The sequence below is a fragment of the Mustela lutreola genome, chromosome X, assembly GCF_030435805.1.
Source record: "Mustela lutreola isolate mMusLut2 chromosome X, mMusLut2.pri, whole genome shotgun sequence".
NCBI classification, from domain to species: Eukaryota; Metazoa; Chordata; class Mammalia; order Carnivora; family Mustelidae; genus Mustela; species Mustela lutreola.
The window spans coordinates 58279077-58300770 of NC_081308.1; the positions used below are offsets into that span (position 1 = coordinate 58279077).

Sequence of the window (21694 nt, forward strand, 5' to 3'; positions counted from 1 at the left end):
AGTGAAGTTCGATAATTTGTATTTCTAACAAGTACCCAGATGACGCCAATGTTACAAGAAACTTGGATCTATATGCTATAAACTTGTTTTGTGCCCTTGGACAAATCCCTTCCCTTTTTGTCTGCTTTAGTGCATAAAATCTGGGGGCTAGACTAGAACCATGATTTCCAAATTCTTTAGCAGCGAAACCCATTTGCCCCCCCAAAAATAAATAAATAATAAATCTTGCATAGGATACCAATACATACACAATATATAAAATCCAGGCTGCTCCAGATAAGTGGTGGAGGGGAACCAAGAGTTTCCAGAACCCATCTCCACATGGAGCCGGTGCTGAGCTACCTCCCAGACTACATTTACTCTGAGGGTTCCTTCAGCTCCAGGATTCTGAAAGACAGCACCTACTATTGTGGCAGAAGTCAGAAGATTTGCAGGGAAACTGACTGCATTAACCAATGCAAGTGACGGCTCAGTCCGTGCCTAATGTTTGGGTCTACACAAGATAGGAAATGTTAACCCTGTTGGGCTGTTGGACTGAAGGATCCCTTTGATAGTTTAGGTCTGTGGGCCAGCTCTAGAAAAATGATTATATACACATACACACAAAGATATCCAGGATATACTTTAATAAGTGTTGGGGACTTCCTATGGGTCCTACCTCAAATTAACCTTTTGACGACATCAGACATGACATTTCCACTAAATTTCTCCTCGGCATTTTCATAGCATAAGCCCTTTCCTTCATTCCTTAGCTCAGCCACTCCTTGGGCCAGCTTCTTGTCTGGAATGCTGCCTAATTCTGTCCTATGCTTCCCCTTTTCTGGGGCCAACTTGGCCCTGCGGAAATTCCCACTCTCTTGCTCAGCTATCACTCTCTCCAGAGGACTGGTAATACTGTAGCCAGACTTCACCTCAATCAACCTCCACCATGAAAATATAACCCTGAGAAAAACAAAGAACATGTGGCACAGGAGGGCTCCCTCCAGAGAACTTCAGATTATATGAATGGCAATTTGTCTTCTCTCACTTGGCAGAGGGCTCAGAGGGGTGTGAACATATTCATCCCTGTCTCTTGGCAGCTCAGAGCTGGCAGAGTAGGCACTCTTGTCTGGCAGAATTATGGGACATACAGAAGCTCTATGTCAGCCGATAAGATATTCCTCTAGCTTCAGTGTCTATCACAGTCATGTCCACTCTATCTATTCCAGGCCAAAGGAGTGGAAAAATAAAGGTTTCTTTTTGGTTTTCAATTGCTGTTTAGTGAGAGTAAGCAAGGAAATGAGCCAAAACCCTGCCAGGTAACATCAGGAAGGCCTGGGGCTTCCCACTGTCAGGGAGGTTCTGAGCAGATTCTCCTGATGCTGCTGGGCTCTATAGCAACACCTCTCTTCTGGAGCCTGATGCTTCTAAGTGAGCTGGCCCAATTCTACAGCAGAGAGGAATGAAAATGGTTCAAATCAGGAAGAAAGTATGAGTGGGGCCTGGTGGTGAAAACAATTAGGAGCAGTGGGCCCAAGGAGCCAAAGGACCAGGCTTTTGCTTAAAGTCCTGTTATGATCACATCTTCTCTGGGTCCCGCAGAAAAAAGCAAGAACTACACTGGTCTGCCCCAGCACACACCCCCTTATCTTATAAACACCAAAATTAACAGTTGCCTGTTTATTGTTTTTCAAAACAAAACTTAAAAAACCCCAAAACATTCAAAATTCCATTGTGGCAGAAAGCTGAGCTGATACGGCTGAAGTGGGACTGTCTCCCAGGTTGTTTCATGGAGCATCAGGTGCACTGGTGGGGGCCAGGAGCAGGGGGACAACAGGGGCAGGGAAGGGGCTGTTGCTGCAGCAGAGCTGGAGAAACACTTTGCACCAGTGTGGGCATCAGAAGAGCTGCAGGCCAGTTTTGAGTCCATGCAGCTGGCCCTGGCTCCAGAGAAGGCCCTCCAAGTTGCTGCTGTTGCTACTGTTGCTGCAGTTGTCACTGCCCACACCACAGTTCAAGCCAAGGGTGCTGTGGAGAGAGGGGAGAGGGGTCTGTCAGGGAAAGACACAACTTTAGGCTCTGGAAGGGTTAAGGGTGCTTGAATGATGTGTATCTACGGAAAGGGCCCACCCTCCTGCCTGGTTTTATGAAGACGACTATGGAGCAAATCTGAGAAACTACTTCAGATGGGCCCCAGGGGTCGTTCTGCCTTCCCCACAATTGAGAAGAGGGAAGGAGCACAACTTTTCAGATGAAACTTTATGCAAAGCCCTAGTATATAAATCAGATTAAAGTAGAACTATTTGGGTCAAGGCAGGAGGGAGGGCCCGTATACCCCACCCCCACCCCAGGAAGATATTGAACGTGGCCACCTTAATAGGCTTTTTTCTAGGGCCATAGATATTGGGATCCCAGAGGACCCTGGCTGGATCCCTCCCACCCCCAACAGCTGGATAAAGGGTCCAAGGCCAGGACTGGGCTATAGGGCTAGGCCCAGATCCCAACCCAGGATTAAAAGGTTGTTCTAGGGGAGATGGAGAGAAGGTAGTTGAGGGAAATTGGAAGGGAAGGTGAACCATGAGAGACTATGGACCCTGAAAAAACCACCTGAGGGTTTTGAAGGGCAGGGGGTTGGAGGTTGGGGGAACCAGGTGGTGGGTATTAGGGAGGGTATGGATTGCATGGAGCACTGGGTGTGGTGCAAAAACAATGCATACTGTTATGTTGAAAAGAAATAAAATATTAAAAAAAAAGTTGTTCTAGGGAGAGGACTACCCTTCCCCTCCCTGGCACTGTTCAGAACACCCTTGCTTCCCCTGCTTCCTGAACATCCTTCCAGGTAGATGAGGGTGATAGCTGAGAGCAAAGCCATCACCCTTCCCCTCAGGTAGATCCATGGCTACACTACTGCAGCTGAAAAAACCCTTAGAGATGATCTAGTCCCATTCCCTTCCCTTGCCCACCATCTTACAGACAAGGGAACTGAGGCCCAGAGATGAAAAGGGACTTGTTCCTGGCCACAAAACCAAGTCAGAGGTGGATCTGAGACCAGGAGCAGGAATGGGCATGCTGCTTCAGCAGAGGAAACCTCCCTACTACAGGGGGTGTGGGGACTGGACAGAATCAGCTCCCTTGGGGAATTAACAGCTCCTCCTGCCCACACTTGATACCCTGATGCTCATCAAGCCAGCCTTACCCAAGGGGAGAAGAGGTCTCTCAGACATGTGGGCCCCACTCCCAACTATAGACCACCTGGTTTCCCCAGCTGCATCTCCTCTCCAAGGGCCTGCTGCCCCCTGGCCTAGGACAGAATCCACAGCAATGCCTTGGGCCTGGCCTGCTGCTGGGGTCCCTGGGTTCTATAGCTCTCTCCCTGAAAGTCCAGAGGAAGAGGGTCTCATTTCCCAGGGAGTGGGTAGGCAGCACAGGGACACACTCTTCAGTTTCAGGGGCCCACAGAGGTCTCTCTCTGGTACTCACAGGATTCTCCCAGTCACAATGGCCCTGCATTCCGGAATGTACAGGCCCTCTGGACGGGCTCCTTCGTGTTACCAGCAGAACCCCTCAGCAAGGGCTGCTTGGTTCCTGGCTCCCTGATGACCCAAGGGCTCCCACGCCTGTGATCCAGAGGCGAGTTTCGAGGGAGAGCATGGAGCCCTGCGCAGGCCTTGCTACCAAGATGCCTGGACAGTGCAGGGAGGCCTACTGATTACTCTGTGCACCTTTGGACAAATCCCATCCCCTTTCTGGGCCTCAGTTTTCTCCTCAGGAACATGAGGAAGTTGGATTATAATACCCATTCTTGACCTTTTGGGAGTGGTGGACCCTTTAGAGAATCCGAGGAAAGCTATGGAACTCTCTCCTCCCAAAAATGTGTGTGCACACATACATACACTCTGTCTCCATCTCTGTCTCTCTCACAGACACACACAAACTGGATGCAATCTGAAGGGTGCCAAGCCAGCTCTGCGTGGCTACTTCAATGCCCACCCCAACCCCCAACTAGGCTGTCAAGAGCCCAGTCAGGGACCAGAGCTTACACATCACTCATTTAACCCCCCCTTCCTATTTTGGTCCTTCCCTTCCTCCCTCCCTCCCGCAGGAGGCAGAGAAAGGGGTAAGAAATCCTGCTGCCATGGGCACTCACCCAGTCTTGCATGTTAGGGGTTCCAGCCGCTGCTCAAGCACAGGCTGGTCCAAAAGATACATGGTGTCATAATTCTCCAGCATAAGCTCTGCTGGGTCCTCAGTCTGACCTGGCATTAGGCCTAAGGGGAAGGTATCCCATCGTACATCTTCTGTGGAGCAAAGGGAGGAGGCAAGAGTGGGCTGATTAGCTAGTTCTCAAACCAGTATACTGGCCTGTCTACAAGGTCTACCTGCTCACCTACACTTGATCTTAGCCCAAAAGGCCAAGAAGCGATCTACCCGCCCATCTCCATTAGCCTGCTCAGCATGAGGTTTCTGTGCAAGTCCAGCCTTATTTCTGTCTGCATCACTTGTCGTGAGCTCCTCTCTTTGCACTCCCCACCCCTTCCATACTCCCTTATTCACTCTTTATTGCCCTTCTTCCCTACCACCACAACCCACCCCCAAGTTCACAGATACCATGTACACAACTACAAACATATTTGTTCTTCTCAGCTCTTCTTCCACTTCCCCAGACATGCCCTCAACACAAATACAGACAAGGGCATCATCTTCAGTTCTGGCCGTATCACTGCCTCAACCTTTCACCTGCTCTGCTATTACCACACACACACATGCTGAGAGTTTGGATGTCCCAGAATTCCCACATCTTTATCCCGAACCCAGATACCTCAGAGTATCTGAATTATCTAGATTTCCTGCATGTCTACACACAACCCCCACTCTCAATGTGTTTGAATGTCACATCATTTTTTAGTGGCCTTGCCTTGAGATACACATACACACACCCACATACCACACCTCAGGGTGGACTCTCTCTCAGAGGTATTATACTCCCCCTGCCCCCTGCAAGGTCTTACTGCCCCCAGATGTAAACACAAAGAACATCCCTAATCTAGGGAAGGGATGTCTTACTGTATATCTCACTCTCCACTGCCACCTAAGTATATACACACAAACACACAGACAGAACCCACCATTCACTGAATGTTCCCAGTTTCACTCCCTGCCTCCTACACCTCTCATTCACAGGTACATAAGAATGCATGGCAAGTCTTAGTCCCTGTATATATGTATACCCACAGAAGCAGCAATGGAAAGAGAGAAGAAAAGACTTTAATATCATAGCCTTTCCACTTTCACAAACTACTCTCCCACTGCCCCACAACAGAAATTCCACTTTAGAATGAACCATATCAGGTACTCCCTATCCTCTGCCTAATAACTTATATACCCTCTACATAGTATTATAGTAGACCCTCATTCCCATCCTTATACCAGTACATCCAATGTACCAATGTCTTCAAGTAAAGCTTTCATGAGTTTCTCCAAGTAGATCCAGTTTCTGGCCTCCTCCATCTCCCTGGTACCCAGAAAATTCTCCTTGTCATAATGTTCCTGGCATTCTGGAAACTATCACTCCTGGACTAGCTTTTCATGTTACCCAGAGAACCACCCACCCTGACTCTTTTATAGGAAGAAGTTGTGCCTATCTTAATGTCCTGTGTTGCCCTATAAATATAAGAATACCTTCATACACAAGGACCACTTCCCCCATGTCTGTCACTGACCTGACCATCCTCCCGCCCCATCACTAACATCCCCAACCCTGTGTACATCATAGCCCCTGCCTCTCCAGACTGACATCTGTGTACATGGCCCTCACTGACAACAGAGACACACATGGGCTACCTCTGGATGGTTGTCTCACTGCCTGTTCCCACACTTTTCCATATACCCCCACCTCTCATTGCTGCTACTTCTCCTCAGAGATACCTCCTGGCTCCCAAAGGTCTCAGTGATCCTTCCTCTATTTTCAAAAACATAACATGATCCTGTGTGCATTTATGCAGATGCATAGTGTCTACTTCACAATGACTTCTTTCATAGCCCCTACTCTTACACATAAATAATTTTGCCTATGTCAATGCCCCTCCCATTCAATATCTACAAAGGCTCCAAACACAGTTCTCCTTGCCCTAAGAGACTTCTCTGACACCACACATAGACATAAAGGTACTCCCTCGCACCTAACACTCAGTGCCTTTATGCCCCAGCCCTTCCAGCAAAGGCTCTACCTTTCCCCCTAAGTTCCTTTGCTACCTCCCCTCTCTTTCTGTTGTTCCCTATCATGCCCACTCTATACCATACCCAATTCCAGCTGCCTTCCTTCCCTCTTTCAGATTTCATCCCCCACCCTGACATATACACCAAACTGTTCATTCCTTCAGGATCTCTCTGCTTAAAGTTCCTATTCCCTAACCTAAACAAAGGCACTGAAAACACATCCCTCAGAAGGAGATAGTACCACTTTCTTACCACCTCATATTCTCTTTCCACCACCAGGCTTTGTCTCACTAACTTGTATCCTCACCTAAAAACCACACTACTCCTTTATTTTCACTTTTCTGATCCCCTTCCCTTCCTCTAACTTAATACCCCTGGTTTCCCTCTTTCTCATATATACAGCAAAATCCTGTCTCATCACCACCCAGCCTCCATACACATTCACATATACATAGAAAGCATTATTGTCTCCCTGCTCCTGATTCACTGCATGCAAAAAACACATGCAGAATCACATATATCCACCCACCCCTTGCTATCTCCTCTGTATTTTGCTGCTCAGTGCCCACAGCCACACCATCCCATGCAGCACTCTGTATGAAGCAGCCAATAGTGTGACAGTTGTTGGGACCCTGAAGCTTACATACACTGTCTTAAAGGGGAGGAAAACTAGGTGTCATCTACACATCAAGTTGCTTCCTAGTCTTGCCTCACCCTGGCTACCTTCCATTACTTTCCACCTCTTCTCTAGGGTGGAGGGAAGCCTCAAGAACCAGCTGGAGAGGGAAGACTGGTGTGATGGAAAGTGAGTATCAGGTTTCTTACCAGAGCTAACTTGCCATGGAGAGCCCTGCAAAGCTCCTCTTTTCTGGGCCAGAAGCTTGGCATTCTCCACAGTGGGAGACTCCTCTCCAGTAGATAAAGGCCCCACCTCCATTCTATCTTCCTCCTCCACCTCTTCCTCCTCCTCATCTTCATCTTCATCATCTTCATCTTCTTCCTCCTCCTCCCACTTCTGGTCATCATTTTCCTCTTCCTCCTCTTCCACCTGATCTTCCAGATTTTTCTCCTCTTTTTCATCTTTCTTGAGATCATTAAGGCAGCCCTGCTCCTCCTGCTGCTGGGGTTCTCCTTCAATTCCAAAGGAACCAGCTGGTTTGAGGTTCCAATACAGGCTGTCCAATGTGTAAGGAGACTTCCCGATGGGGGAGGCCTCTGAGCCCTCCTGTACTAGGCTGTTCTCTCCAGTCTGGGTATAAATGGAACAGATGCGCAGCAGCCTTTCCTGCTCCTCGTCTGGCAGGACCTGTCCCATGGCTTTGAAGACGCTGAGCAAAGGGAAGGATGGAGTAAGACAGATTCAAAATCTCAACTCACTTCATACCCCAACATTCCATGGTTTGAATGTGGTCTCTAAGTTTCCAGACCTGCCTCCAAAAGGCAGTGCAGAAGAGCAAACTGAAACGGGACCGAGGCCCCTGAACAAGCGCTGTGATTCATCTCTGTGGCTCACTTCTACTCTCAGTGAAACAGAGTAATGGTACCTGACTTATAGGGTTGTTGGGAAGAGTAAGATAGCTCACACAGAATGTCTGGCACAGCGCCTAGAACATAGTGAGTTGGCATGCAATAAATGATAGCTATTCATCTGTACTAAATGCTTTGTAAATACACAAACTAGCCAACAGGCTAACAGGACTGGACGTGAGAATGGCAGAACCCTCTGTTCCCCTGGCCTAGCTGAGCAATTTGTTCTGAGTTCCAAAGATATGCCTCCAAGCATGTTGGGCTTCTTCTGCCTGGAACACAAAATGTGACTCCTTTCCAGGAGCAATTACAGTCCTGCCTGAAATGGAGGAAAAAGAAAAGAAACCAGCAGTTGACAAGACAAAGTGAGATGTGAGAGGGAAGCCAGATGAGCACTGTGGACCTTGGGCACTACAGGAACTGGGGAAAGGCAGAGAGTACAAGGAGGGCAGGAGAGATCAAGGGAGGGCTTTGTGCAGAGACAAGAGTAAGCACACTATACTGTGTACACGTGGTGGGAGTACCCCGGCTCCGGGTGAAGGGCTATGCTGAGGAGCCGTGGGAACAGAAGTGTGCAAAAGTTAAGTGTGTGTGTTAGAAGAGGGGGTCATCTGACAACTCTAAGCACAGGTGATGGCTGCATTTCTGAAGATCACCATGGTACCTGTGTGGAGGATGGCCTCATGGAGATGTGGAAGATGGCCTGGAGGCAGGGAGACCAAGGAGCTGGTAAGGGTTGACCTAGGGTACTGACCATGGAGACAAGGGGAGAGAGGCTGTGAAAGACACAGAGAGCAGGACTTAGTGACTGATGGTAAGGGTCAGGCAAAGGGGAGTTAAAGATAATGAGAGGGTGCATGTAAAGGATGGTGCTAATAGCAAAACCAGCAACACAGAGCCAACAGGAAGGAGAGATCCTAGGGAGAAAGAACATGAACACCTCTTGCAGAGCCTCATATAAAACCAGGGATCTGGTCATTGCTGGAGGTGTGGATGGAGTAGACAAATAGTTTCCTTCTATGTGTACTGAGTTGTGAACTGAACTGTGAGTCATTCATGGAGATTGCCATTATGCTCAGCAAGCTCTCTGGCCCCATATGGTCTCTGGTCACTGGGGGTGGGGCTGGGGCTTAATGACTTTACTGAAACACCCTTTCTGCAGGGCTAATTTCATATTCCAAGAGGACACTGACTCAAACTGAATTGATATTGGCTGCTTCAGGGAAAGTCTTGAAAAGTTTCTAGGCTTTTTGGAGGAAAAGCCAGAGATGTTCTTCCTGCTCACTGTGGTCCATTAGTATGATTAGTAATAAACATTCCCAGGCACTTGATATTGGCAAGATGCTGTTATCACCACTGTTTATTATTGCCCACCTGCTATCTCAAGCTGTCTAGTGTGATCACTGAGGTGTAGGGGTAATACGAATCTTAAAATGCATCTCTCTCTCTCTTCGGGTTTGTCTGGTCACAGGTCAGGTTGTGGAAGAATGTGGAATTTGGACTCACAAAACCTGGGCCCAAATCCTTGTCCCACCATCAACAAACTGTGTAGCTTTTGGATAAATCACTTCACTCCTTGGCGCTCCAATGTCTTTCTTATCAAATAAGGATGTAATCCTTGATCTCTAAAGGCTGCTGTGTCAAAGGAAATTACTTCTACAAAAAATACAGCACCATGCCTCAGACTGTTAACTGCCAGTGGTATCTTTTATTTCTTCTTCTGGGGAAAACAAAGCCAGGTTCTCTATGTGCCTAATAACACATGCTTTTCACAATCATGCAATCTAATGGAACATTAGAGAAAGAGTACGGGAGTAAGGACAGGATATCTGGATTCTGGCTCTAGCTCTGACTTGCAGACTTACCGCTGACTTACAGTCTAATACCTAGGATAATCCTATGTCTCAACCTGTGTGATGGGATGATTAGGACTCTAGATTCACTGATTACCTGGGAAAAGCAAAATCTGTGTGTAAGGACTGTACCCAAGTAAGCCGCTGTTACTGCCAGTATGTGCCACATCCCTCTGGTATGCTTGGATTGGGAGATCTCTGTGGTCCAGACTTCAAGACCAGCAGCTTCCACTCTGCAGGCACTTAGGATTGGAAAGCACCTTGAAGGCCACCTACCCAAAGCTCTCCATGCTGCTCTTCTCACTCCCTTCCCCCATTACCTTCACATGCCATGGTCTTTCCAGACTTTGAAACTTCATTTATTCTTCTGGAATTGCTCAAATGCCCTGTCATGTTTTTCTGACCCCTCCAGGTCATTTTGGTTCTCTTCCCAGTTTCCCACCTATCCATATCACTTCCAGTCTAGAGCATACACATCTGGAGATCTAGCTGTTTGGTTCAGTTCCATCTGTTGGATATCTTGCCCTAGCTTCCTCTCTCTACAAACCTACATTTTTTTTCTCTTATAAACTACTACTGTGCCCCAAATGCCATCAGGGTTCAAGAATGACTTTCTGACTCTATGAAGGGATCAGGGGACTAAGAGGGTCTTGGCATCTAGACTCCCACTTCATTCAGTCCCCAAGCACAAACTGAGCTCCCAGCAAAGAGAGCACTGCTGGCAATGAGAGAGCAGAGTATACTTTAGTTCAACAATGTTTACTGAGGTCTGTTTAGGGTCTGGATTTGTGTTGTGGTTTAGGGCACAGATGGCTAATACAGAGCCCTTACCTTTAAAAAGCTCTTATAGAGGGAAGGAGACACTATGGGAAAAAGACATGGCAACATAAATTCTCAGATTTGGAAAGTGCTTAAGAGTCAACATAACAGCACAGATAGTGATACCAAGTGAGAAAGGGAGCAAAAGAGAAAGATTACTTTAGGACTGGGTTGAGAACAAGATGACCAGTGTTTTGGTCATAGTAAAGTATCTGTGGGCCATCCATGTGGAGATGTCTGACATACAGTCAAATATAGGAGGCTGAATCTTGGGGGAGGGGCCTGGGATAGATAAAGAGATTTGGGCCTTGGCACTTTATAGGAACTGGGGAAAAAAAGCACAGGCATTTCAAGGAGAGAGTGGTAAACGCCCATTAATGCAGCAGACACCGCAACGGACAAGGGCTCAATGGATTTGGTAATTAGGAGATCAAAGCAGATTTGGGAGTTAAATGCCAAATTGCAGAAGGTTGAGAAATAAAAGCGTAGTGAGGAAATCAAGACTGCTGAGTACAGACTACTCTTTTGAGATGTTCTAATGGTGGTCGGTGGTGGGGGGAAAGGACTAATATGCTGCTGATTACCCAACACAGGGATGAAGGGTCAAAGGAGATTTTGCTTATGTTATTGTTTAAAGATGGAAAAAAACCTGAGGCACATTCATAAGATGAAGAGGAAGAGCCAGGAAAGCAAGGGAGAAGCAGGGTTGAGGCCCCAGTGACGTTGGCAGAGGTGGCTCCAGAGAATAGGTGGAAGGGCAGGCTTTGAGGTGGGGCAAGGCCAATTCATCCTGAGACTGGCAAGATGGTTGAGTGTCATCACAGATCAGTTCACAAGGGCTAGACCTCAGGTGGAGGGGCCCTGCTAGATGCTTGAGGAAGCTAGGGTGAAATGGGGAGGGGTTTGAGGTGAGTGGTAAGGGCTTAGAACAGTCAGGAAACAGGAGAGAAAGAGGGCAGAAAACAAGTAAAAAGTTCAGACAAGCAGAGCTGAGGCCAGGCCTGAGATTAAAAATCATACCTCTGTAGTGGCAGCAATCCACAATGCTACGTAGTTTTCTCCAGCAGAGCTCAGCTACTTGGACTGAGGAGTGGCAGAAGCAGAGTGGGGAGAATCAATCCCAGCTCAGGGGTTGGCAAGTGAAATACACCAAAGGATAGGCAGAGTCCTGACGATGAATGGTTGAAGTGATCAACCACACACGGGATGGAGGAGAAGCAAGGCTGAGGAAATGGAGGGATGGAGGTCTGGAGGCAGGCAAAGAGCTAACATCATGGGATGCAACGGTGAGAAATGGAAGGATAAGAGGTTATGGCCACTGAGTGGGATGCTGGGGTGTCAGGTTTCAGAGGGGGAATAGCTCTGAATGATGGAAATGTGTTGCAGATGTAGTAGAAAATGAAAGTCACTGGAGTGAGGAGATGAAGAGTGTCAGATGGATCACTCAAATGAAATAGATATTATTCCAGAAAGGAGGAATGTTATGCCTATTATGCCTGTCTGCCTGTTATGAAGGAAGTGGCTCAGGATTAGACCATGACAGAGAAAAGGAAATGGAGACAACCACAGGTATTTACAGGAACCAGTGCAATATTCAGTTTGACCACAGCACCCAGGGTAGATTGGGTAAAGGGGACTCACAGAAGGTACAGTTACCATGATGGGTTGGAGCAGAATCAGAAAGATCTTTCAATGTCAGGCCAAGAAACCTAGACTTCATCAGAATATGTCACTGAAGGTTGGTGAACACCTAGGAGAGATATACTTTGGGAGATAACAAAGGAGACAGCACAGGGCTCAGAGTCAGAAGACTGGGTTCAATGATAAATAGCAGCTATCATTTATTGTGCCCTCACTTTGAACAGGCCACTGGGCTAAGCACTGTGGGGGTGGGAGGAAATTATCTCATCCATTCTCAAAACAGACTCCGCTGAGACAGGTCTTAAGTTGTGTAATCTTAGGCAAGAATTCCCTACCCCTTCCCTATCTCAATTCTCCCATCTGTTAATAGGAGGGAAACAGGACTCAGAGTCCTTGCAAAGGCCTAATTCTGCCACTCTAGGCTGTGTGTCCCTGAGGCCTATGGAGCCTTACCCTCTTACCAGATGAAATTCAAGAGACTTACAGCTTAAGGAGTTGGGAACTGGCCCAGCAAGGGGACCCCAAGCAGGACTCAACCACCCGGGGCCAGTCAAGAGAGGCAGAGCAGTTGAATAGCCTCCAACTCCTTCTGGCTTCCCACTGGCTTGCAGAAAATCGGCGGGCATTCCGTCCTGAGAGAGAAGAGAGGGTCTGAGGAGAAGGAACCAATAAGCCTCCCACCCAATCTTATACCTTTAAAAGCTTGGCTTTGTCCCTCCCTACTCCTCCAGACTCCCTACTCTATTCCTCCCATTTGCTGAAGCTTTCAGGCCCTTTTATCCCAGACCAGTTTACTTGGCTCCAAAGTAAAAAAAAAAAAAAAAAAAAAAAAGGTGGAAGATTTGTCTACTGCTATTGCGGGCCCTCCTGGACAAGCTTAAACCTTTAACAAGGGGAATGTCCACCTGGTGCCTTTCAACTGAGAGCTGAGGACAGCAGCAGATGCTTCTGCCTGGGCTGTGTGTTAGGCCCTGAGGTTAGGGCTAGTCTCCCTCACCAGTCTTGGTGTTAGCCACAATCAGTTCAATGGTCCATCTGAGGATGTAGGTGGGCCGGATCCCGCTGTCACCCAAGGCTGGCAGCTCAGAGAGCAACCTCTCCAGCAGGGCCTGTGTGAAGGTCTGGGAGTGCAGGCCCCTGAGCAGAGGCTGCCAGAATTGAGAGAATGGCTTTGGCACCAGGATGTCACTCAGGTCCACATTTTCTGGTTTGTGAGGGATACAGGTTGATGGAAAGGGGAGGCAGGGGCCCATGGGAGAGAAGGAGAAAGGAAAGGAAAAAAAAGGAGGGAGGAAATAAGAAAAGCAAAGGGAAAGAAGGTGGGGAGGAAAGGGGGTGGGGGGCGCCCAACAACAACAGAGTTGCCATCACAAAACAGAAAGAGAAGAGCACAACAGCAAGGAGAGAAACCAGTTAGTATTCGACAATAAAATGACTCAAAACAAAGTATTAAAAAAACAAAAAAGCTCTGGTTCTAGCTTCATCTTTGTCAATAACTCACTGTGTAATTTTGGGTCAGTACCTTCCCCTCTCTGGACCTCAGTCTGACCATCTGTAACATGAGGATATTGAACTAGATGACTTCACAAGGCCCTTCCAGTTCTGCTATTCTAACTCTCTAGTAAGTGGCTAAATCACAATTAACATAGCACAATAATGACATTAAGACTCTCCCACACCCCAGCCCACCCCAGCCCACCCACTTCCAGGCCACTTAAGAATAGCCCAACAACTGAGTAACAGTGGTGCTACATGTTCTGCTCAGCTGAGACAGGCTATGGAAAGGCAGGAAACATCCCTTGCCTCCCAGCCCTGGGCTACCCAGCCCACCCCTGGTGTTCCTGCCCAGGACAAAGAATACTCTTTGAAGTGAGGTCCCAGGACCATACCTTCGTAGTCTATCTGCAAAGCTGCCAACTGTTCAAATGTGGGGATGAGAAAGCCATCATCCAGAAAAGCATCCAACACAGCCTCCCTGGAGCAAGAGGATACTTATTTAAGCCCTCTTCTACTTCTTTACCCACTCCCAGGGCAGCTTATGCCTCCGGCTCAAGTGAGCAAAGCAGCATGGGAAATGAAAGCTGTTGACAGTTGGATCTCAGGCCTCAGCCTTTTGGGGCAGAGACAGGGCCAAAGACTGGGATAACTAGATTTTGAACAAGCATTTACCAAGCACACGCTGATCTAAGGCCCATAATGACGGTGGTAGTGGCTGAACAAGCCTGAAAGCACACACAGAGAAAGGTCCCAGGTCCACAGAGGAGGTAATGCCTAGGGTCACAGGGTCAAGGGCTTTTAGACGTCAGCTACTAATCAGTCTTTTTGCTTCTCTTAACAGTCCTCCAGTCTTTTACCCTCCCTTCTCCCCAGTTACCCCCTTTCAAATCCTAGAAGCAGAAACTTTGGGGACTCAACTGCAGGAGCAAATATAACCCTTATTCCTAGGGACCCCAAGAACCTAGAATTACGTTACAGGGCTTGAAAGCATAGGCTATAGGGGGTAATCCCTCAACCCATGTAGCTCAAACTGAAACCAACAATCACTAACTGTTTTCTGCAGATCTAACAGTTCCCCTCAAGAGAGGATCCCCAAGCTGACCAGGCCTAGAGGGGGAACATGAGTTCCCAAGGTGTCTCAATGGCCAGAGGCATTGTCAGACCATTCTGTCATGCTTAGATCCCTCCCTCCACCAGGTATGAGGTGAAAAGACTTGTCTTTCCATCCATCTCCTATCTTCTCAGGTCAGTATCCAGGAAGAGCACTTACAGCAGCCAGCTGCCTGCCCAGCATAACTGGGCAGACACTACTGAACACAGGTACAGAGACAGTTATCCCAGCTGCTGAGATGGCCTTTGCTGAAGGGTGCCAAGAAGCCTAGGATAGGCAGACACTGATAAAAACGTCTTTGGAATTAGTAGTATCTTTGGAATGAAAAAGATGCAAGGGGCAATCCCAACCTGCACTGTAGGCCATCTACCCAGGCCCACCCTGTCCTAATACTCTCTGCCCCAGCCCAGATTCCTTCCAATCTCTCCCTAGGGTCTAGCAATGCCTCCACAGGGTCTTAGTGGAAGGTTCCTCAAAGCCCTTTTCCAGCTGAATTTGGGTAGCAAGATCCAAGAGCTAAGGAGGAGAGGAATTGATAGATATTGTCTGCACCAGATTGAACTGAGCACTCTTTGGAGGGTGGGAGGAGGCTCATGGCCACAGAGCAGGGAGGGACTTACTCTTTCAAAGAGCCAGATCCTGGGGAAGCCTCTCCTTTGTTCCCCCTACCATGATTATCCTACCCAAGGGACACGATTATTGCTTACTTGCAGTTAAAAAATCAGCAGTGCTCACTGTATCTTTTACCTCAAACTTGGACATGGGCTAGACAGTGAAGTGGTAAGGATAAAGGGCTTTTCCTACTTAACCAGAGCTCCACATACCACTGGACAGAGAGGAACAAAGCTGGCAAGGGGACTGATGACAGTAGACATTTCTGTCCCTGGCCATTTTAGTGATTCAGAGTATGCAATCCTTACCTGGCAGCTGGCAGGGCCAGGGGAAGAGGGTCAGGCTGAATTTGGGTCATCTGGTAGGGAATCGGGATTATCCGTAAGATTTCCTTACAGCAAAGGTTGACAAGCTGGGATATGGAAGCCTATTTCAGTGAGGCTGCTAGAGAGCCCCTAATTACCTAGTTACACACCTGTTCTCACATGTAATGCCTTTGAGCTCTGCCAGGATGCATTCTACAGGTGGAGACAGGTTGTTCCATGCTTTAACAGCCTGAGGTAAATGCCTAAATTTCTCCAGCACCTGCCAGCAAAGAAGTTACCATCAGAACCCTGATTCAACCAAGCAACCCTCTTCCACCCTTCAAGGATCCCTTCCCATAGGACCTCTCAGCACCTCCCTTCATGAGATAGGCATGGCATGCAGGGGTGGGCCCACAAATTCCCTACTGAGCCCACATTCTAAAATATCCTGACCTTGGAAAGCCAGACCTTCTTCTCCCTCCCTCCCCACCCTGAATTCCCTGTGGCTCCCAACCACCAGATACTCCAATACTGAGATGTCCAGTGAGGACATTTTGTTGGAATTGGGCCAGAGACCCTTGGGCCCAGGAATGAGGAAAAGCAATGGGTTATGGAAGAAAGGGAATCAGGACATTGATATTCTAATTCTAGTTCTGTCACTGATTGCATATGTGACCTGGGGCTAGTCCCTTCACTCATCTGTGGTTTCAATTTATTTCTTCATCTGTGAAAAGGAAGAGCCAAGCTGAATGGTTTCTAGGCTACCTCCCTTCCTGCTAAAACAGGACTCCTCAAGCTCACCTGATCTAGGAAAGTTCCTGGGTGCCATCTGCTTATCAGCTGCAGTATTGCAGGACTATGCAACCACCTATGCCCAGTTGTTCCCTACCACCCAGTGGGGCAGATTATCCAGACTTCCATCATCTGCTCTCTTCCATCAGTGTTGAGGATCAGCCAACTGGATTCTGCTTCTCTTGTCTCCTTCCTAGATCCCCCCTCTCTTTCCGAGAAGTCCCCTCAAGCTCTGCCACTTTTCTTTCAAATTCCTTTTCAGGACTTCTCTCAGGAAGCTGGCAAGAGGGAAGAAATGGCTGGGCAAATGAAAACACACAAAGTCAAGGGCACTTTCTTACCTTAAACTGCTCCTCTTCGTATGAGACCAGCAGTTCTCGGGCTCTTTCTGAAAATACAATATGGAAACAGATAGGGCAGCCCGGCCCTCTGCTCCTTATGGGATTCTGAGCCCTTCTCATCTCACTTCTTGAGTTGTAAATTGGGAACCAGAATTCTTCCCTCTCCTACTTCACAGGGTTCAAGGGAAATGGTTTGTGACAGTAACTGTTTTAAGCTAAAACTCACCACAACCCCAGAGGAATTGCTGAGCCAGGAAAATAACCAGTGTTAACCATAAGTCTGAGTCTTACAGACTCAGGGGCCCCTCTATACCCCCCATCCGACCCAAGGACACCTACCATATAGCTCTTTATGTCTCAGAGCCTTTTTCAAATGTGAATCAACCTCTTTGTTGCCTTCACTGTCTCCATCAACCCTGATATCCAGTTCTGCACCTTTCCCTTTATCCATAGGCTCTGGTTTCTGTTCTGTGATGTCATCAACTACAATATTTTTATCTTCCTCTTGGTCTTCTTCATCTGTCTCTTCCCTATCCTCCTCCAGCTCCCAGGTTTCTCTCAGGCTGTTCTCCAGCTGGCGGCACCAGTAGGTCTTCTGGAGCCAATCCAGAACAAAGTAACAGCCTAAAGGAGAGGAGGAAGGAAGGCAGTATCACTGGAGTAGCCACAGGCAAACAAGCTCCTAGCAGGCCCCTAGCCTCCTCTTATAAGCATTATGGGAAGACTTGAGGGAAGATGGTTGACTCTAAGAAGGCACAAATCTCAAATATCTAGAGGTAGCCCGTCTTGCTCTGGGTTATCTCCCTATTCTTTGCTTTTTTTCTGCTTATCAGCACCTTTCACAAGAAACTAATACCAGTATTAGAGACGGAATGCCAAAAATAATACAGAGCTGACAAGTGAAGGAGAGGGACCCAGGCCCACTAGATAGTTACAGGGTTCTGGCCAAGTCTCTTCCTTTTTCTGTATCTCAGCTTCCCCAACATGAAGGGACTAGGCTGAATCAGTTGGGATGGGGTGTTTAAAGAACTCCTGGGTTCATGACACTGAATGGCTCACACCTCTCAACCTGCTCCCCATTCACTTCTCTAGGTATGAAATTTAAGGGAATGCCAAAAAACATAGTAATCAAGACATCAAAAGAGGATCAGAACAGTGTGCTCCTAAGCTGTACTGGAGTCTGAAGCAAAAGGAGAAATCACCAATAATTCTGTCTTTAAAATTTTGGCATTTTGTTCATTATGGGTTTTTCCACATCAGAATGTTATTTATTCTGATTACTGAGCTTCTGACACCCCCTTAAAGTGTGTGCCCAAGACAAATGCCTCACTTGCCTCACTGTAGTTCTGGCTCTGACACCAGTTAGAGATCCTCCTCCGTCTCCCCACAGTGCCACCCAGCCCAGGCCCCTGGGCTTAACTATAGGTATGATCCCTGAAAACTCACCTCTGCGGCAGTCATTTATATGGGGCATTTTCTTGTGTGTCAACTCATGGCGAAGTTCAACAATCCAATCCGGAATGTTTATCTGATTGTGAGGGAGGGTGTGAGTACAGAAATTAGAAAATATTAAAGCTCCAAAGGACCAAAGAGATTAATTACCCTGGCCTCCCCACATTTTACAGATAAAAAATACTGAGATCCTGAGGAGGTTTCAGTCTTAAAGGCAGAGCCAGGATTAGAAACATGGTCTCCTTATTCCTTCTACTGCTCTGGGGAGTTAATCTGGAAAATCAGAAAAGATAGCTATCTCCTCCAACACCAACCACCCTCTTTGAACAAAGATTCCTGTGAAAGAGCATTAACAATCACCCCCAGCCTTCCTATGCCCTATGAGTCCCAATCCCTGGGTGCCCTTTATCCTTCCTCCCTTCATCCCACACTCTTTTTCAGGAAGCTTCTCTTTATGGCTGAGAACCTGCCCGCCCTCTGGGCTTCTACACACCTCACATACTCACTCAGGGCAGGAATGTCAGGCATTTTCATGCTGCTCAGCTGAGCTTGTCTCTTCCCTCAGACTGTCAGCTAACTCTCAGAAGGCAAGTGCTGGGACTGCTACCTCTTTCCTGTCCTTACCCAATGGAGCAATCCAGTGCCTCAGCTACACTGGCCCACTCCCAAAAAGCTGGACAAGCCAAGCCACTGAAGATAGCAGCCATGAGCAAGGGAGAAAGTCTGCTTCTTTCGAGCAGGAGGCTGAGGCTCTGGGGCTCTTGCTGGGCTTGGCTGGTAGTGGGGGGATGAGCTAGTCTGACTGTGTGCCCATAACACCCGATGCCCCATTTAGTGAGCCCTTCTGGGGCAAGAGAATTAAAAAATGCCATTTTGTCATACATACCTCCTGAGCCAGGAACTTGAGAGGGAGCTTGACAAACTTTGTCTTCCTCTCTGAGATAAGATTCACAAACCTGGGGTTGGGGAAGAAATCAGTGGCATAGCCCAAGGAATGGTTTTACTCAAACCAGTGGGGCTTCAAAACATCTTGCTAAGTTACTGACACCCGGAGTTTCTACAACTTTCCACTAACTGGTCTGTCCTCTTCTTATGATTGGTATCAGCCAGCGCAGGGATGTCTGCCCTGTACTTAAGCCATACAGATGAGGAAGACACTGCTCTGGACTTGAAGAGGTCAGTCTAGGATAAATAATCATGACAGAATAAAACATACTATGCTAGATCACGTTATAAATGCTAAAACAAAAGATTACCTATATCAAAAAATATGAGGAGCCCACCTAAATGATGGAGAAGGTAAGAAGAGCTAGGGAGGACCTCAAGGCACACAAAGTAAACAGTATGAAATGAGCAGATTTTGATAGCTGAGAAAATTCAGTGACAGTCTTTTTTCTGATGTGTATGAAATAGCTAGAACCACTCTATATCATTTTGTTAATCAGGAACTCAGTGTCCACTTCAACTCAGCAACCTTTCAGTTGTCAAGGACAGAAGGGGGAACTAGGTATGGATGCGAGGAGGGTTGAAAAATCTACATCGAATCATGGCCAAAGACCTCAGACCATTCAGAAAAGTTCTGGGTAAAAGAGTTAAAGGGGAAGAAAAAAAAATCAAATTATCAAAGCTGGAGGTGATTCACTGAGATCACTTGGTGTAAATCACCCACACCCCACATTCCAGAAAGAGAAGAAAAATGGAAGACAAAAGGTTCTCAGGGGAAAAAAAAGGAATGTGTATTGTCAGGGGGTACCAAAAGGTGTCATGTCAAACAATCACAGGATGACCCATACAGAGAGGCACATGGGGTGCTTTGCTTCAGGTAGCACCTAAAGCCAAGCTTTGCTAATCAAGCGGCTACCCCCACCCCCATCCCTCAATCCATCCTCACCCCTACCCATGCAGGCCTTACCTGACCAACGCCATGCCATAGAGCAGTCTAAGTTCATCAGGGCCCAAGCCACCAGCTACATCCATGAGCTTACAGCGTACCAGGTCAGCAGTAGAAGCCACTGCCAGGGGTAGTTCGTTGCCTAACCTAAAGAGCCACAGTCCAGCACCATCATAAAGGTCCCTTACTCTGGTCCACCCACCACCTCAAAACCTAGATCATTGTAAATTATTCCAATGACATAACTGGCTCTAGAGGGATTGACAAGACACAAATCAATAAAGTAGGAAGAGGGAGGGTAACCTAATTGTATACAATCCAAATGTATACAGAGTGTGAGATGCTGGCTAGGGTTTACAAAAGCAGTTGATTGCCTAACTGCTAGGCAATCAACCAACAATTAAGCGTGAACACACTCCATTCTTTCACTTTAAAACCTTTAATTCATTCAGCTGGAGGAAACTTCATCCTTTGCTCCCAACTCAATCTTACCAATTGGACCGAGGTTCCCCATCCAAACACGGTTTTGCTAGCCAGCACCGCCCCCGCTCCCCGCCCAACTCGACTCAAAAATCCACCCTCGGGTGTAAACCTACTCCTTAAACCTGGCTCGAGTACACCGGTCCTTTTGGCACCTTCCCCAAGACAGAGGAAAGTAAGGGTTAAAGCTCGAAGATTTAACAAGAAGGTGGTTGAAGCACACCGCCTTCCTTTCCGTACATGGGATTAGTACAAAAGCGTGGCTGGGACTTTCCCCCAGGGTCTTGGGAAATGGGCAACGCCCAAATCACTCCAAAGGACCTTAGGCATTTAGAAAATTGCAGACTTGGGCTTTGTAAATGGAATCCTACAAAGAAAGAGGTGAGACGCCACTACCACGATAGCAGGAGGGCTGAGCCGGCAGCCTTACCTACTCCTCCACACGGTGATGCGGTTCAGGGCGTACCGCTGCAATTTATGGTCATCACAAAAGAGATACACCGTCACCTGATCCCACTCGGCCCTACTGAGCCAGGCGACCACGATGCGCTGGGCCCAAAGTGGCGACGACCCTTTCTCTTTGACGCACTTTCCGCACCACGCACTCCACACAAGATCCATACCCAGGAGACCTACACCTGGCCGGATCCGGATTCCCACCGGACACTGGACTCCACCGCAGGCCTTCTGTCGCAGCACTCCCACAGCTTTCAGTTCAACATGCTACCTTCACTCCAAACCGCCGCTGTGCCAGCAGCCAATGGGAGAGCGTGACCCAGACGCAAGCCCGCCTCCCTAAGTTAGCGTGGCAAATCAGAACGCGAGAACTGGGAGCCGACCGACCCACAAATTAGAGGCCAGGCCTCCTTAGACGGAAGTGTTCTTTTCTCAAAGCAACCGTGCCGGCATCAAGTGTTCAGCTTCAAGGTTCCGCTAAGTTCCTGGTTACTAACGTGCTTCTGTCCCAGACCCCAAGAAGGGTGTCTAAACTGCGAGGAATTTCGCTTTGCGCCCGTTGGCGGGCTGGGGAGGCATGTGATTGTCCTGTGTACCGGGAATGCGTTTATAAGTATGTTGTTATTGCCATGAATCAGCACCTGACCCAGAAAAACACTGTGGACACTGAAGCAAGTCTACAGAGGAAATACTGAACTATTTAAAGTTGGATTGGAAAATCT

At 47.8% G+C, this 21694-nt stretch overlaps 1 protein-coding gene across 4 annotated transcripts; it reads right to left on the reverse strand.

The window, feature by feature from the left end:
• Window positions 1–1644: 1644 nt before the first annotated feature.
• LAS1L (LAS1 like ribosome biogenesis factor) lies at window positions 1645–21274 on the reverse strand. Of its 4 annotated transcripts, XM_059157265.1 has the most exons (15): window positions 20947–21274; window positions 20058–20183; window positions 19032–19101; window positions 18140–18221; window positions 17033–17317; window positions 16694–16740; window positions 15731–15840; window positions 13925–14010; window positions 13537–13587; window positions 13033–13239; window positions 12520–12667; window positions 7021–7523; window positions 4127–4277; window positions 3460–3662; window positions 1867–2007 (listed from the first exon to the last, which is right to left on the reverse strand). In XM_059157265.1, exons 1-14 carry the CDS (start codon window positions 21135–21137, stop codon window positions 3473–3475), a joined length of 2247 nt encoding a protein of 748 aa, XP_059013248.1. In that variant the 5' UTR covers window positions 21138–21274; the 3' UTR covers window positions 1867–2007; window positions 3460–3472. The 4 variants fall into 4 exon arrangements, with proteins under 4 accessions (XP_059013250.1, XP_059013251.1, XP_059013248.1 ...); XM_059157267.1 differs by lacking the exon at window positions 3460–3662 and having other exon boundaries at window positions 1645–2007; window positions 20947–21272; XM_059157266.1 differs by lacking the exon at window positions 13537–13587 and having other exon boundaries at window positions 20947–21273.
• Window positions 21275–21694: the final 420 nt, after the last annotated feature.

Excerpts from the sequence above, each read along its gene's own strand:
- LAS1L (XM_059157265.1), bottom strand. The coding sequence starts at position 21,137 with ATGGATCTTGTGTGGAGTGCGTGGTGCGGAAAGTGCGTCAAAGAGAAA. Across the intron at positions 14,011-15,730 it reads GGCATTACATGTGAGAACAG|GGAGGCTGTGTTGGATGCTT; the intron begins GTGTGTAACTAG and ends CTCTTGCTCCAG. Across the intron at positions 4,278-7,020 it reads TCCATGGCAAGTTAGCTCTG|AAGATGTACGATGGGATACC; the intron begins GTAAGAAACCTG and ends TTTGCTCCACAG.